This window comes from Cnephaeus nilssonii (assembly GCF_951640355.1).
Source record: "Cnephaeus nilssonii genome assembly, chromosome: 1".
In the NCBI taxonomy this organism is placed as follows: domain Eukaryota; kingdom Metazoa; phylum Chordata; class Mammalia; order Chiroptera; family Vespertilionidae; genus Cnephaeus; species Cnephaeus nilssonii.
The window spans coordinates 8,738,081-8,756,484 of NC_137072.1; the positions used below are offsets into that span (position 1 = coordinate 8,738,081).

The following is an 18,404-nucleotide window of genomic DNA, read 5'->3' on the forward strand; positions in this document are numbered from 1 at the left end:
TACTTACTCTGGGCTTTTCTTGTTCTCTTTCTAATTCATTGAATTGTATGGTTAGTTTGTAATTAATTTTTCTTGTTTGAGGTAGGACTGTAGTGCTATGAACTTCCCTCTCAGGAATGTTTTTGCTGTTTCCCATAGATTTGGAGTTGTTGTATGTTTGTTTTCATTTCTTTCCAGGATTTTTTTTTTCTTTCTCTCTTGATCTCATTGGTAACCCATTCATTGTTTAATAACATTCCAGTTAGCTTCCATGTGTTTTAATATTTTTGAGTATTTTTACTGAAGTTTATTTCTAATCATTCCATTATGATCTGAGAAGATGCTTGATATGATTTCAATCTTCTTTTACTTGTAAATACTTGGTTTGTGTCCTAACATGTGGTCTATCTTTTGGAATGACATACATGCACTTGAGAAGAATGTATATTCTGCAGCTCTGGAGTGAAATGCTCAATAAATGTCAATTGAATCTATCTGATCCAATGTATCATTTAGTGGTTCCATTTACTTGTTAATTTTTTGTCTGGTAGATCTATGCAGTAAAATCAGTAGGGAGTTAAAGTCCTCCACTATGAATTTGTTGCTGTTCATCTCTCCCTTAAAGTCCTCCAGAAGTTTTTTATATATTTAGATGCTCTAAATTGGGTGTATTTATGTTTACCAGGGTTATATCTTCTTGTTGGATCGATCCCTTTATTATGTAGTGATCTTTATTGTCTCTTGTGATGGCCTTCATTTTTAAGTCTATTTTGTCAGATATGAGTATTGCTACCCAGCTTTTTTTTTTTTTTCCATTTCCATTTGTCTGGGGAATTTTTTTCCATCCTTTCAATTTCATCCTGTGTGAGTTTTTAGTTCTGAGGTGAGTCTCTGGTAGACAGCATATATTTGGGTCCTATTTTTCTATCAATTCAGCTACCCAATGTCTCTTGATTGGAGCGTTTAATCCATTTACATTTAAGGTTGTTATTGATAGCTACTTATTTATTACCATTTTACTTCTTTATGTTTATGTTTCTCTCTATATATAATTCTTCTTCTCATTACAACAGTCCTTTTAAACTTTTTTGCTGGTTTTATGGTGACAAATTCCTTAAGCCTTCTTCTTCTTTTTTTTTTTTTTTTTTGGTCTGGGAAACTCTTTATTTCACCAATAGCCTTATTGGATATAGTAATTCTGGTTTCAGATTCTTGCTTTTCATTACCTGGAATACTTTATGACATTCCCTCTGGCCTATAGAGTTTCTAATAAAAAATCAGTTAACAGCCTTATGGAGCTCCTTTGTTGGTCACAAATTGCTTTTCTCTTGCTGCCTTTAAGATTCCCTCTCTGTCTTTATTTTTTTGCATTTTAATTATGATGTGTTCTGGATGTGGGTCTGTTTGGGTTCTTCTTGCTTGGGACTCTCTGTGTCTCCTGAACATGCTGGACTTTTTCCTTCACCAGGTTAGGGAAGTTTTCTGCCATTATTTCTTCAAATAAGTTCTCTATCCTTTGCTCATTTTCTTCTTATTTTGGTACTCCTATATGTGAATAATGTTGTTTCACGTTGTCCCACATCTTCCTTTAGTTGTCCTCCCATTTTGTGTTTTTTTGTTTTTGTTTTTTTAAAATATATTTTATTGATTTTTTTACAGAGAGGAAGGGAGAGGGAGAGAGAGTTAGAAACATTGATGAGAAAGAAACATCGATCAGCTGCCTCCTGCACACCTCTCCTAGGGATGTGCCCACAACCAAGGTACATGTCCTTGACCGGAATCAAACCTGGGACCCTTCAGTTTGCAGGCGATGCTCTATCCACTGAGCCAAACTGGTTAGGGCTGTCCTCCTCTTTTTAAATTGTTTTTTCTTTTTGGTTCTCTGATTGAGTGATTTTTCTTTTTCTACCCATCTTCTCATTCACTGATCTGCTCCTTTGTTTCCCCTTATCTTCTGTGTATTTCTTCCCCAATGTTTTATTAGTGTTATGCATATTCTTCATAGTTACTGTATCTTTTTTTCATGCTGTTGAGCATCTTTGCCATCATTATTCTGAACTCCATGTCTGATGAATTTCTTATCTCCATTTCATTTAGATATTTTTCTGGAGAATTCTCTTTTTTTTTTTTCATTTGGGGTTTGTATTTTTGTCTCCCCATATTGGCTGCTTGTTTGGTTTTGTTTCTACATATTATGTAGATCCACTACGCCACCCAATCTCTAGTGCAGAACAGGGTCAGATGCTGTTTCTGACTGCCCCTGAGTACCCTGTTTGGAGCTTTTGGCAATCCATAGATTGTGGCTCCCTCTGCTGTGGTTGGGTACCTTTGGAAAGGACTGAAATGTGCACCAAGGTCTAGCCCCAGGCCCCAAATTAGATCACACAAAGGCTCAAAATCTCCAGAGACCCAACTCTTCCTACAGTCTGATTGTATTTAGTTTTTGTAAGCCTTAGGCTATTGACCACAGAGTAGAGTGAGTGGTTTTCCAACAAGGTGGGCAATCACTTCTACCAGCAGGCTGATTGTTATTCTTAGTCTCTTAATGGACCTCAGAAACTCCACAGGATGGGGCAAAGGGTTTTCCAATAGGGTTGGACAACTGCCTTCCCCCAGGAAAACTGCCTGAATAACAAAGGCCATCAGGAAAGAAGTGTCCTGCAAAGAATAAAGGAATGTCTCAGCACAGGAACTGGGGTGTCTGACCCCAGAGCTTCCAATCCTGGATTCTGCTAATAATTTCATTTTATCTTGACATTCCTGAAAAAATATCCACTAAGGAAGTTAAGGATCAGACCCTTTCAGTTTGAAAGCCAGCTTTATTTGTACATTTAAGTGAGAGGTCTAACTTCTCTTCTTTCTCACAAAATATTAATTTGGATATTTTGAGGGATTATCTGCAGGCCAGACAAATCAATTGTCTGTATTTATTATCTTATTGACCTTCAAGATTTGCAACTTAAGCCAAGTAATATTACTTTGCATGTTTGACCTTGCCAATCTCTGTAAAGACTAAAATAAGTTAATATTTTTGGAAGTACTTTGTAAACTTATAAATTCCTATATAAATTTCAGATATGGCCCCGTGGTTAAGTGTCAACCTATGAGCCAGGACATCATGGTTCAATTCCTGTTCAGGGCACATCCCCAGGCTTTGGGCTTGATCCCTGGTGTGGGGCGTGCTGGAGGCAGCCAATCAACAACTCTCTTTCATCATTGATGTTTCTATTTCTCTCTCTCTCCCTTCCCTCTGAAATCAATAAAAATATAAAAATTTGAGATACAGTTTTCATCTCTTACGATTTTTCTAACTCCACGAGTCTATGGTTGCAGTGGTAAATTAAATAGAATAACTTTTAAACAGCAACACTAGACATGTAATTTTTGTGTGGGTCTCAAATAATAGATAAGGTATTGGTGAGCAAAGGCCCGTAGGCAAGAACTGTGGAATACAAAGAGGTAAGTGAAGTATAGAATTAAACAGCTGCCTTTATTTTTCTCTTAATACAAGTATTCCTTCCACCATTAGTCAACCATCTGCATTCCAGGAGGAGCTATCCAGATTAGTTTTCTTTAGAACATGTAGTTTTTATACACATCAACTTACTTAGATATTTCTAAGTATAATATCAGTGGATTTATAGATTTTATTCACAAGCTTTCTCTAAACCCTTAACAATTTATTATTTGCATGCCCAATGTGAAAGCTAATTGTTTCATCAAGTCCAAGGTATCTTTGAAAATTATTGGACCAGATCATAATCCAAGCCTAGTTTGGAAACACACACACACACACACACACACACACACACACACACACACACACAAAACATCCATGTTTTGCATTATTTTTAGCAAAGTACTTTCAGGATTTTTAGACTAAAAGGGCTATTTATTTAAGTTGAAATGTTATAAGGTAAATGTATGTGTTTATTTGATATTACTCAGGGCAACTATAGCTATGTGGTGTGTAAACAATACAAACTTTGTATAAATATTTTGTTTTCTAGGTGGATGCCTAAAAGGGTCAGAGGTGACTCAATTTTATTGGAATGTTGTTTCATTAAAGTTTAAAATGGGAGCTCATTTAAATTTGTCTAGCTTAATTTTAAAATTGCTTCAATTTCTTATGCTTCTGAACAATAAAAATGAAATCAACTATGGAACTATTCATAAAAATATTATTTTACTTTCTTTATTTTTAATTGTTTTGTAGGGAAGGGCACAGTAGGTAATTAATGATTACTAAATACTATTTATCCAATGCTATAATAGGTTTTGTAATAAAAACTAATTATATAGAGGGTGGAGCAAAAGTAGGGTTACAATTGTAAGTACACAAAACACAGAGGTTATTCTTGTAATATTATTTATTTATTATTATATTTATTTTCCATGTGAACTATAAACCTACTTTTGCCCCAACCTGTATTTTTATCCATTTGAATTTCCAGAGATATCTTTTAAACTCAGCTAACTTCGTGAAATAATTGTATTTTTGAGAACAACAACAACAAAAACTAATAGAAAGTGTCCTTACCAGTAACAAAATAAATATATTATTATTATTTACTGATTAAACTATAATTATTAATTATCTTTATGACATAAATATACTCAAATGAAATAATGAACTCTTTTAAGAAGTGTTTTAAATTGGAAGAGAATTTTAACATGGGAAACATCCCATTAGTTTTCAACTGATGTGGATTTGTACAGCTTGAACAGTTACACGTTTGGTCAAACCCTTTTATTGCAATAAATAATAACTAAGCCATATTACTTCTGAAAGCCTATTTGGTTGCTCACCTACTTCAATCCGAGTGACTTGTCTACTAATAAGTAATGACAGGATTCTTGGTAAATTAGTCTTTACATTTTATCATCATTTTCATATCTTCTGCCTCTCAGCAAATAGGCCTGGATGCTATCTTCCTGAGCCTTAATTTAATGATCTTTACCTTCTTAGAAATTAAGGAAAAGGCTAAATTATTAATACATGAAGATGATTCTTAAGAATTTATATAATTTGCTCTTGGTGTTCATTCCATATTTCAAATATTAAAATAAAATTATTTTAACTTTGGCAATGTGAATTCATTATTGTTGAATAATTTCACAAGTAGATATTTCTAAGAAAAAAATTATTCTAAATATATAATTATTTAAGAAGTAGCTGTAAAGGAAAATTGAATTATGATAGGATAATATTTTTAAATGAATGTTAGTTATTGAGGCAAACTATTAAAAGGCTAAGTTATAAGTTTTCAAGCCAGTCTAAGTATATTATTTCAATTTTTTTTGTTAATTAGGAAATAATATTGCTACCTCTTTACTTAATTACTATTGTGCTTCATGCTAATACATTTTAATAAAGAATGTGATTTGTAGGAAGCCATTTCATAAATATATCATAAGAATCCTATATGGTATTTTCTCCAAGTGCAAATAAAATTATAAGATTATCTTAGTAATCCTGATCAATTTCATATACATGAGGATCAAGCAAGAAATTTTTATGATTAATAATTTAGATGTGTCAACTCAAGTAATTAATATATACTAATAAACATATTATTCCATTTTGCTATATATAATGTTTTTCTTATTCCAATAATATTTTGATGCTTTATTGATTATTTAGCAATTTTTGTTTATTTACATAAAATTTTAGGGGAAATTTATGTAAAGGTTTTTATTGACATCTCTTCAACTAAACATGACATATATTTAGCCTAAAAAAATAAGACTCTAAAAATAAACTAACAGGAATTGGGTTAAAATATTTTTCTTCATTTCAACTGGAAAATGATGAATAATTTTAAGGTTCTATTAAAATTGATGATACATATTTTGAATATTCTGTTCTGGGGAGATAGTTTCATTAATTGCAGTATATTAATGTTCTGCTAGATGAAAGAGTAATTTAACAAAGAAAGAATAGCTATGTTTTAGGTACCCAAAAAAGGGATAAGAGTTGAAAAACAAAGAAATCACACAGCAAAGCATTTCTGTTTAAGGGGTCAAGATGCGTGAGGATACTACTAGAGTTTTAGGAAATTTCAGCCTTTGTCACAGTGAGTCATCAGAATGTAGGCAGGAAAACACAATCAGGAGAAAAGCTCACTGATTCATTTATTAAACAAACATGAGCTAGAAATCTTTTGTTGGTGTGCAGTGAGAAGAGTGAAATTAGACGTTGCTAGAATAAACTAATAGTTACAAACAATAGACAATCTAAAAGATAGATCAGCAAATGCAAGAGAGAAGCTATTTCATAAGTAATTCATTAGAATCCTATATAGTATTTTATAGGGATAAGTGGGCAAGGTTTCCTTTTCTTTTGTGTAATTTATTTATTATTATTAAATTTATTGGAGTGATATTGGTCAATATGATCATATAGGTTTCAGGTGTGGGTTTGTATACTGAACCATGTGCCTACCACCCAAAGTCAAATCTTATCTTATCATGATATATTAGGACCCCCTTCACCCTCACCCCTTCCCTCTGGCAAGCACTGTACTGTTGTCATAAGTTTCAGTTTTATGTCCCACATATGAGTGAAATCATATGGTTCTAGCTTTTTCTGACTGACTTATTTCACTTAGCATAACATTCTCAAGGTCCATCCATGTTGTAAATAGCAGTATTCATCCTTTCTTATGCTGTGTAGTATTCCATTGTGTATATGTACCACATCTTCTTTATCCAATCCTTTATCACAGGACACTTTGGTTGCTTCCATGTATTGGCCACCACAAATAATGCTGCAATGAACATAGGGGTGCATATATCTTTGCAAATACATGATTTCAAGTTTTCCCAGGAGAGGGATTATTGGGATGTGTGGTAGCTCTACTCTTAATTATTTGAGAAGTGATCAGACTGCTTTACTTAGCGATTGTATCAGCAGGAAGAAGAGAGAGACCTGAGCATAAAGAAAAATGAAAGCTTTCCTTTCAGAAAGGAATTTAGCCATAAATCCCATAAAGCTTGTTCCCAGTTTCTATTTTGGCATTTCCTTCATAAAAAAAATGCCTAATACACTGCTAGTGGGAATGTAGACTGGTGAAGCCACTATGGAAAACAGTATACTGTTTCCTCAAAAAATTAAAAATGGTACCACCATTTAACCCAGTGACCCTACTTCCATGAATATATCCTAAGAGACCCAAAACACTAATCTGAAAGAAAGTATGCACACCTATGTTCATAGCAGCATAATTTACAATAGCTAAGATCTGGAAACAGCTCAAGTGCCCATCAGCAGATGAGTGGATAAGAAAGCTGTGGTATATCTACACAATGGAATACTATGCAGCAGTGAAAAAGAAGGATATCTTACCTGTTGAGATAGTATGGAGGGACCTGGAGAGTATTATGCTAAGTGAAATAAACCAGTCAGAGAAACAAAAGTATCACATCATCTCACTCATATTTGGAATCTAATGAACAAAATAAACTGACAAACAAAATAGATTCAGAGACATAGAAGCATGGAACAGACTGACAAATCTCAGAAGGAGGACAGCGTTGAGGTGAGTAGGGAGAGATTAACCAAAGAACTTATGTGCAGAGCCATTTCTGCCGAGGATGAAACATTTGCTGCTCCTGAGGATGAAACATTTGAGAAATAATGTTTTTTCCTCAAAGTGACACACTACCCGAGTTATGCTGAGTTTTTTGGCGAAGTTTGACACACCAAGCTCAAAAGGTTACCCATCACTACTCTAAACAATCATTAACTGAGAGATGTTGTTACTGATTTCACAGCTGCATAATTTAGTTGTTCTGCTTTTGTTTTCTGCACACATATTGACAAGTTATTCCTGTTGAACAAACTCTTGATAACATTCAGTTTTATTGCTGCTATGACATTCATCTTAACTCTAGGACAAATTGTTCTTTATCAGGTGCAATAGTTTCTTCTGTTAAGTATAACTTACATGTTTTCCCTCTTTTTCATTTCTTTTTAATATTAGCTTACTACCTTTCCATTCAAATGAGAATAGGCAGAATTCAACAATTCAGTAATAATTCCTTTATTACTCTTAATGAGATAAGAACTAATTTTAAATATCACATAACTAAATACCAAATATAGTTAACACATACATACATTGATTCTTTTAAAAAAGTTTCCTTTGACTTCAAAAAATTAAACCTTTTGTCCTCAAAGTATTCTTTATGCCTCGCTTTCATAACATTTTAAATGGCTTTAAATCAAAACAATAAGCTTTCAGAAGAATAGGAAGCAAGAGGTAATGTAATTCTTCACTCCTTTTCCAGGATGAGATGCATACAGTTCTTTTCCACCTTATTTTTTTTAAATAAATCTTTATTGTTCAGATTATTACAGGTGTTCCTCTTTTTCCCCCACATAGCTCCCCTCCACCTGATTCCCCACCCCACCCCATGCCATTACCTCCCGCCACTGTCTTCATCCACAGGTGTAAGATTTTTGTCCAATCCCTTCCTGCACCCCTCACACCCCTTCTCCCTGAGAACTGTCAGTCCACTCCCTTTCTATGCCCCTGATTCTATTATATTCATCAGTCCATTCTGTTCATCAGATTTTTTATTCACTTGATTTTTAGATTCACTTGTTGATAGATATGTATTTGTTGTCATTTTGTTGTTCATAATTTTTAACTTTACCTTTTTCTTCTTTTTCCTCTTCTTAAAGAATACCCTTCAGCATTTCATATAATACTGGTTTGGTGGTGATGAACTCCTTTAGCTTTTTCTTGTCTGTGAAGCTCTTCATCTGACCTTCAATTCTGAATGATAGCTTTGCTGGGTAGAGTAATCTTGGTTGTAGGTTCTTGCTATTCATCACTTTGAATATTTCTTGCCACTCCCTTTAGGCCTGCATAGTTTCTGTTGAGAAATCAGCTGACAGTCATATGAGTACTCCCTTGTAGGTAACTAACTGCTTTTCTCTTGCTGCTTTCAAGATTCTCTCTTTGTCTTTTGCCCTTGGCATTTTAATTATGATGTGTCTTGGTGTGGACCTCTTTGAATTCCTCTTGTTTGGGGTTCTCTGCGCTAGCTCTAGTGCCCATTCAGTCTCTGCAGATGGAAAAGTTAGAAATCTACCTACTTTGTCCACTGAGGAGCAGTGCTAATTACCTGTTTTAATGCAATGATTTTTAAATTTATCAATCTTTTATTATTTCCAAAATCATGCCTTTTATTTTAAAGATAGTATCGTCTTATTGGCTTCCAGCCATTAGTTTTTTAACTTATCTAATCTTTTCTCCTCTTACTCACCAGATATAGTTGTAAAATACAAAGTGGATTTATATCATATTGCTGATTTAAAACTCAGAAAAATCCCAATTTCTGTAGAACCATTTCTTTCATTTTTAGTATTATTCAAGATTCATTAATTTCTAGAAAAGGTAATTATGGTTCCAACAATTGCTGTTCTCACTTCGGTCCAATGAAGGAATGAGAGAGCTACATAGATTTGTATGTATATTATCCTACCTAATAAAAGAGTAATACGCAAATTAACCATCACTCCACTACACCCCCAAGCCACGCCCACCAGCCAATCAGGAGCGAGTATGCAAATTAACCCAACCAGGATGGCTGTGGCCACGGAGGGAGCAGGAGGATTGGGTTTCCTGGCAATGGAGGAAGCCAAGCTTTCTGCACACGCTGGCCGGACCAGGCCTCCACTCAAGGCTACAAAGTTTCAAATATACAAGATAAATAAATCCCAACAAAAATGGCGGCAGCCACAGAGCTGGAGAGAGCAGGAGGCTTGAGTTGCCCCTGGCAATAGAGGAAGCCAAGCTTCTACAGCCCTGGACTGACTTGGCCTCTGCTCAAGGCTACAAAGTTTCAATTATAGAAGATAAATAAATCCCAACAAAAATGGCTGTGGCCACAAGCAAGCAGGAGTCTTGGCTCCTCTCAAGGCTACAAAGTTTCAGTTATAGAAGATAAATAAATCCCAGATACCAGGGCCTCTGCTTGGGTTGCCAGGGGGCATAGCCAGCCTGCAAACCACCACAGGCCCCTTGCCCAGGCTGTCTCACACCCCAAGAGAACCCCCACCCTGATCCAGGACACCCTTCAGGGCAAACCAGCCAGTCCTCACCCGTGCAACAGGCCTCTATCCTATCTAATAAAAGAGTAGTATGCAAATTGACTGTCACTCCAACACACAAGATGGCTGCCCCTATGTGGTCAAAGATGGCTGCCCCCATGTGGACACAAACGGCCGCCACAAGATGGCCAGTAGGGGAGAACTGTTGGGAGGGACCAGGCTGGCATAGGAGGGTAGTTGGGGGCGACTGGGCCTGCAGGGAAGGGCAGTTGGGGGGGACCCAGGTCTACAGGGGAGAGCAGTTGGGGAGGACTCAGGCTTGCAGGGAAGGGCAGTTAGGGGTGACCAGGCCTGCAGGGGAGGGCAGTTAGGGGCAAACAGGCTGGCAGGGAAGCAGTTAGGCATCAATCAGGCTGGCGTGGGAGTGGTTAGGGGGTGATCAGTCTGGCAGGCAGAAGCAGTTAGGGGCAATCAGGAAGGCAGGCAGGTGAGCAGTTGGGAGCCAGCAGTCCTGGATTGTGAGAGGGATGTCCGACTGCCCATTTAGGACAGATCCTACCGGGATCGGGCCTAACCAGGCAGTCGGACATCCCTCGAGGGGTCCCAGATTGGAGAGGGTGCAGGCTGGGCTGAGGGACACAAGCCCCCATGTATGAATTTTATGCACCGGGTCTCTAGTATCTAATATATTGTAATGACTAATTCCTTGCCTTAGTCTATGTGTCTAAACCCAATATGATTCTGACTCCAAAAGCACTTGACTAGTGTTGGTTAGTTTCTATTGAAAATGCATACAGAGTTCTGATTCATATGATTTTTAGAAGTCTTTTTTTTCTTAAATCAGCACATCATCAGTGTTTCATCTGCCATGAATTTCTGTAGATATTTTCTTTATACCAATAAATACAACTTTGAAAAGTTTTAAATTGTTATATTATGCTTGATATTTTGCAACTGTGTTTTTTAATTTTTTCATTGTTACCATTTTTAATATTGACTTATTTTTCACTTAATTCTTTGATGTCAATGAGTTATTTCACACTGGGAAATATAAGTCAGTATATTCACTATAAATTTTTTTCTTCCAGTGAAGTGAGCATTGGTCAAAATAATTTGAGAATAATGCAACTGTAGGGTAAATATAAAATGTATTATATCTAACAAAACACTTCATAAATTAGCACTGACCTGACTTCCTATCTTATTTAAATACATGCATTGTGTCAGCCATTGTAGTAGGAGTTGATAAGAACATTTCTGTGCTTCAATAGGGCACCATTTGGTAGGAAAGATGGGTACAACATGTTATAGCCATACCAGATCCTGTGGTAGTTCTAAAATATTGTCTATCATATATTCATTTTTCTCAATCTAAGGCCATACCTTACTTTCCTTCTCTTAGTCTTCCATGAGCCAACCTTATCCGTGTGAGGAATTTCTTCTTTTTTAAGATCAATATAGATGTTGTTAGATGTGTCCCCTGTGAAGCCTACCTTTTTCTCAACAGATAATATTATTCTTTTATAGAAGGTTCCATAGTGTGTGTGTTTGTTTGTGTGTGTGTGTGTGTGTGTTGTGTGTTTTAACATTTTATATTGTATTCCTTTTTTTCTTTTTTTTTTATTAATCCTCACCTAAGGATATTTTCTCATTGATTTTCAGAGAGTGGAAGTTGGGGGGTTGCAGGGGAGGAGGAGAAAGGGAGGAGAGAGACAGAGAAACAATTTGAGGGAGACACATCGATGAGTTGCCTCTTGTACATACCTTGACTTGGGCTGGGGATTGAACCTGCACCCAGGTACATGCCCTTCAGAGGGAATTTGAACCCATGACTCTTTGGTGCCTGGGCCATTGCTCTAACCACTGAGTCATGCCTGCCAAGGCAATTGTATTTCTTTAATTGTTTCATGCATACTTATTTATAAATTCCATTTTATGGTTCCATTATCTGTAGTCTAATCCTGCTGTTGATTGTCCTTCTTAGTCACACATTTTCTTGTGTGCTATTGATGTATTTTTAACTCATAATCATTGAGGTTTTAGTTGAAGAAATCTCTGCAGTCTCAGTTGAAAGCATGTTCTTTAAGAACAACTTAATATTGGATCTACCAAAGGACTCCAGTGGTATCACTAGCCAAGGATGATTTTTTTCTTAATGTAGTATTTTTGTCATCTTCCTATGCTGGTGAAGGGCAGCTTTATTCTAGGATACCCTATGACTGAGATTGCTGTTTTTACTGATCTTGATTGAATGTGGTAACCTAATTTCTAACTTTTCATCTTAGATTGGCCCATTAACCTCATCCCTTATGGGTCTAAAATTCAGCTCCCAAGGGTACAAAGCAACAACACTTTTTTTCTCCCTAAGCTTTTTTTTCATTGCTTGGTCTTCAGGTCTTTGTTTTTTGATCCCTGAGGAATAATTCTCTCTCTCCTGTAAACCTATGTATGCACCTATGTTATGTTTTAAGCTAGCATTTTTATACCAGGAGAGTGACATGTCATAGCTTCTTATCTTTTACTTTGAGCTTTACCCATAAAAGCATTTTTGAAATCTTAATTTAATTACTTTTCGAGAGCTATTTGCAAAATAGAATAAATGTACTTTTGCACAAATTCTATATAAAACTTTGAATGACAATTTTCCCTATGTATATTTTAAGAATATTTTAAAACCTATCATCTTTATATAATCATACATAATACATATAAAAATTTTTGGCTAGTTTAGGTAATGAATGTAATTCTAGGTCAGTTAGCCTAAAAACATTTAAAGTAGAACAATGTTGATTAAAAATAACATGAATATAAAAGAGAAATAATATTTCCTTGACTTGCTTGCTGGAAGGTCAAAAAGAAAAACATAGGCTTGGAGGATCAAAAAGAAAAAGAAATATTACAAATTATTTCCCTGTTCAACCAGCAGGTATCATGTCTGGTTGTAAGAGTCTAGGATTATTATAAAGATATTTTCTTAGTACTACTTTGTGCTTCCTACAAAATGAATGTAAAAACATTTAATATGACTGTCTGTAAAACCAGAGAATAAATTTATGTGCATGTGCGATTTTTTTTATTTTAAAACCTGAATGAATATTTCTCCAAACTGAATGGGTATTTTTAATAAAACCCCCTAGTTTTTTATTTAGGCTACTACTAAATGCACCTCTTTAAGAACATTTTGAGAAATTTGGTCTCAAATACAAGTTGTCAGCGATATTTTGGTATTCGCTTCTCCATTCAGTATATTATTTTTCTTTCATCTGGATTTTGCTTGTAATCTTGTGAACATGAGTTTGTCCTATCATTTATTAAGTGAAAATATCATAAAAGATAACAGGACTATTAAAATGAATGTGATGGCTTTTTTCTAGAGACCTCCTTCTTTGCAAGATTCTTTGTATGAAGTTGATAATTGTTTTTCAATTCAACTGAATAGATATTTATAGAATATTTTTAATGCATACAATGTTGATATAGAAGACTTTTCAAATTGTTACTAAAATTCATATATTCAATTTATTTAATTTTACTAGTAAACTTGTCAAAAATTAAATTTATTTCATTTCACATTATGTTTTTCCTGGTAATCCTCTCCAGGATAACAGAGACCATCACTTCCATTCTTAGTGTTCAAAATTTATTCTTTGTCTGTGATAAATTTTTATGAATTAATCTTTTTGTAACCGATAACTGACAAATAATGAAGAAATATAAAAAACTAGGTAAGAAAAGTTTCTGAACACAGGAATATAGGAGGAAAAACCCAGGAGGGCATTTAATATTTAACGTAATAAAATAAAACAGGACAAATGTGGAATGAGGGATGATAAGTGTACAACTTATTAACTCATCATCCACTAATAATTACAAAGCTATTTGAAAAGTATGAGAAAATGTAAGTAATTTCTCTGCAGACAGAGGTCAGACCTCATTTATTGTATCCTTGATGCTTAGTATACAACTTGGCATTTAAAAGGCTCGCACTAAATATTGTTTATTTATTAAATAAATGCAGGATTAGTAAAAAAAAAAATTAGAATGTAGGAAAAATCTACATTTCAGAACATCGGTAATTTGGACCTATAATTACAAATTCCAAATGGTTTGTGCACAGTTCATTATAAAAACACACACATACACACACAAAAGTAACAACACAAAGATGTTTTATACATATTATATATGCTATATGCACTTTGCATATTCTTTAAATAAAAACTTTATTATTGACCAAAGTTCTTGTGTTATTGTTGAGTTCTGTTTGGATAATTTTGAATTTATTGACTAAAAACAATGAAAATATAAACAAGATTTTTTAAATTTCCACTGATTTTTTTTTTACAGAGTTGGTCATTCGGTGCTGATATACTTCTTTTGGCTTCTTGGATGCCACATTTTAAAATTTTTCTTTTATTCACTGGTTCTTCCATCTCAGGCCTTTGTGGGTGTTATCTGCCCTCACATTTCTTTTCTTCTTTTTTTTTAAGGGGAAACCTGCTCTCTCTCTCTCTCTCTCTCTCTCTCTCTCTCTCTATATATATATATATATATATATATATATATATATCCCTTCCTATCTGTAAAAAATCAATAATATATATATTATTGATTTTTTACAGATAGGAAGGGAGAGGGATAGAGAGTTAGAAACATCGATGAGAGAGAAACATCGATCAGCTGCCTCCTGCGCACCCCCTACTGGGGATGTGCCCGCAACCAAGGTACATGCCCTTGACCGGAATCGAACCTGGGACCCTTCAGTCTGCAGGATGATGCTCTATTTACTGAGCCAAACGGGTCAAGGCTGCCCCCACATTTCTTAACCTTGGATTGCTCCAGTGATCAGACCTGGTTTTCTTCTCTGTCTTCTCACACTGTCTTGATGATGTTGAGTCTCAGGGCTTTAAACTTTATATATATATATATACACACACACACACATACATATATATAATATGCCTATGGTTAGCAAGATATATCTCCAATCCTGGCTTTTCCTGAATTCTAGACTAGTATATTCCACTTAAAGTCTGCATTTAGATCATTCAAATTTTTCAAAATTAACTCCTTGATTTTTGTCCTGGCTGGTGTGGGTCAGTTGTTTGGAGCATTGTCCCATACATTGGAAGGTAGAAGGTTTGATTCCTGGTCACATATCTGGATTTCAGGTTTGATCTCTTGATCAGGGAGCATATTGGAGTTGACCGATCTATGATTCTCTCTCGCTCTTTCTCCTTCTCTCTTTTCCCCCTTTCCCTCTCCCTAAATATTAGTGAACATGTTCTCGCATTTGCATGAATTTCTAAATATATTTTTCTATATCAAAGATAAAATTACTCTATACATAACTTTCTAATTATTTACAAATCTTGGAAATTAATTTATGCATATTCTACTATGACAGCAGACATATTAAAATTCTGATGTATTTTGAAGTGAGGATTTTAAAAAATACCGTATTTTCCGGTGTATAAGACAACTTTTTAACCCAGGAAAATCTTCTATACGCCCAGTCGTTTTATACACCAGAAAATACGGTAATAACTCCCTGATTTTCTCCTCCCCCCAAATTTGTCCCTCACAAAGCTTTTTATCTCAGTTGATGGAAATTTTAATCTTCCAGGTTTTAGGACAAAACTTGTAATCATCCTTGATTCTTCTTTCCCTCTGAGACTGCTCATCCAATCAACCAGAAAATCTTCTGGCATCTATACTCAAAATTCTCCAAAGGACTTGTATGCATGCATATAAGCCTAACCAATGGACACAGACAACAGGGTGGTGAGGGCATGAGTGGGGGGGATGGAGGGGTAATGGGGGATAAGGACACAAATGTAATACTTTAATCAATAAAGAAATGTAAAAAAAAATTCTCCAGAAAATTGATTAGATTTTAATAATAAGACTTTTCAGATGCAAGAGTTACATATAGAACTCCTAGCAGAATGTGGTAAAAGGGACAAAAAGAATAAGTATGTTTAATTGGAATATGTCATCACTTAAATGTATTCCTTCTGTTTTCAGGAAAGGCCTATGCTCCAGAATTCTATTACGATACCTACAATCCTGTGTGGCAAAACAGACACCGTGTTTATTCCTATAGTCTACAGTGGACACAAATGAATCCTGATGCAGTGGATCGGATTGTGGCATACCGGCTGGGTATTAGGCAGGTGAGAAATTTAACTGGTGGCTTTTTTTTTTTCTTTTCTTTGTGAAGACATTGTTACTATGGTTAGCTGCCATAAGTTTTAATTATTTTGCATGAATTTCTAAATATATTTCCCTATATAAAAGATAAAATTACTCTACACATAACAGTTTCAAATTATTTACAAATCTTGGAAATTAACTTATGTATATTCTACTATGATAGCAGACATATGTTAAAGTGACATCTTTTGAGCCTTCAAATCCTTCGTCACTAGATATGTTATAGAAATGACATGCTATAATTGGTATGAAATAAACATGCAAGGTGTTCTATCACTTACTTATACTGTATAGTTCTTTGTATTATTTTGTAAGAAGCTAGAAAACTTACATTTTATACTCAATGTAACTGATAGATGACAAATAATGAAAGAAATATAAACATCAAGTATGATTGATTTCCTCAGTAGTCGAAGATTATAGCTTATGAGAAAATACTACATTTTTTCAAATGTACCGCTGTTAAATTCAGTTATTCTTTGTTGGTATAAATATTTTTGAAATTTAAATGTAGGTCTTTACAATGTTTCTGTTTAGTGTATTATTTAGGGTTACTTTTAGCACAGCAAAACATTTTTGAAGATTTATCTATTAGCTGTACCTCACAACTTTGCATTATCCATAGATTTGTAATGTATGTTTTCTACTTTATTATGGAAATAACAAAATAGCATTTTGAGTTTGGACAGTAGAACGAAAAAATATTGTTTGGAGAAAAACTGATTGACCATCAGTAATCCACTCAGGTATACTGTCATAAAAGCAATGTTTTTTCTGTCTGTTTCACAGTTATAATAAAAGACAGTATAAAATATGTACTTTATTCCAATTAAGCAACATATTATGTTGAGTATTTTTATTCTACATATCTGATAATCAAAAACTATATCGTTTCCTGATGAATACATCTGTCATTTGATCATCACTGCTTCCTTGTCTCAGTATTCCCAGGTCACTGAGAGCAGAGAGCAGTGGGTCTTCAGAAACTTTCTGTTAGTCCTCATTTACTTCAGCCCCTAAGTAAATCTGAGTAAATCCCAAATCCATATCAAAAGTGTTTTAATTCATTGATAATTTTCCTTGATAGAGAAGATAATAGAGTCATAATTTCATCGTCAGTTTATCACTTCCTTCCTCACTTACATTTATGGGATATCTGGTAACTGCCCAGGGCACCCTGTATGCTGCAGGGCTGCCTGTTGTAATTCTTCACAATTTACACAGTTGTGCATCGGTCCCTTCCTTCAACATCCCTCAAAGCCTTTGCTCCCAATGTCTCCGTTGTGTATGCCAGCTACCTTCTCTGTAATTCAATTTTAACAGAAAAGTAGTTACCATTGGAGTTTCCCCATCAAATAGACAGATATTAGCAGAATTAGACTTCTCCAAAGAGGAATCAAACTAATGAAATCTCTTTCTTCTCATCCATATCTTGTATTCATTATTAATAAACTACCTTCTGTAATGTATGCTGCTAGTATTTCTATATTATCTTAAAAAGTTTAGATTCCTTTTTTTAAGGTATGTACATTTAGATATCAACATTATTTTAAGACACAGTCACTTTTGAATTCTGATCTGATGTTCATTGTAATAATGATTTTATATTATACTAGAGGTCCGGTGCACAAAATTTGTGCATGGGGTGCGGGGGAGGGGGTGTCCCTCAGCTCGGCCTGCACCCTCTCCAATCCGGGACCCCTTGGGGGATGTCTGACTGCCTCTCATAATCTGGGACCGCTGGCTCCTAACCACTCACCTGCCTGCCTGCCTGATCACCCCTAACTGCTCCCCTGCTGGCCTGATCGCCCCTCACAGCCTCTGTCTTGCCCTGCACCCAGGACCTGGGCTTCCCTCACTCTGGCCAGCTGCAGGCACCCAGAACCCAGGTCAGCTTTGCCTGGGTGGGCCGCAGCTGCAGAGGACCGTGGGCGCACGACTTCGCCCGGGCCACAGCCGCAGGCGCCTGGGACAACTGGGCAGGCAGCTTGTCCCTCTCTTGGGCCGCAACCTGGCTGGTCCCCATTCCTCTTTCCCCAATGTTGAGTGTCTGAGCCCTTACGGCACGACAGCATATTAACTCTTTATTATATAGGATGCATATGGCCTTTATCATCTCCCAAGCTATTTCAGAATCTTGAATCAA

At 35.4% G+C, this 18,404-nt stretch overlaps 1 protein-coding gene across 2 annotated transcripts in view; it reads left to right on the forward strand.

Moving 5' to 3' along the window:
- The window catches only part of MDGA2 (MAM domain containing glycosylphosphatidylinositol anchor 2), a 981,798-nt gene that overhangs the window by 842,255 nt on the left and 121,139 nt on the right, over positions 1-18,404 (forward strand). For both annotated transcript variants that reach the window (XM_079779348.1, XM_079779347.1), the window contains exon 10: positions 16,070-16,218. In XM_079779348.1, the coding sequence (XP_079635474.1) occupies positions 16,070-16,218 (149 nt within the window). The remainder of the gene's footprint in view (positions 1-16,069; positions 16,219-18,404) is intronic.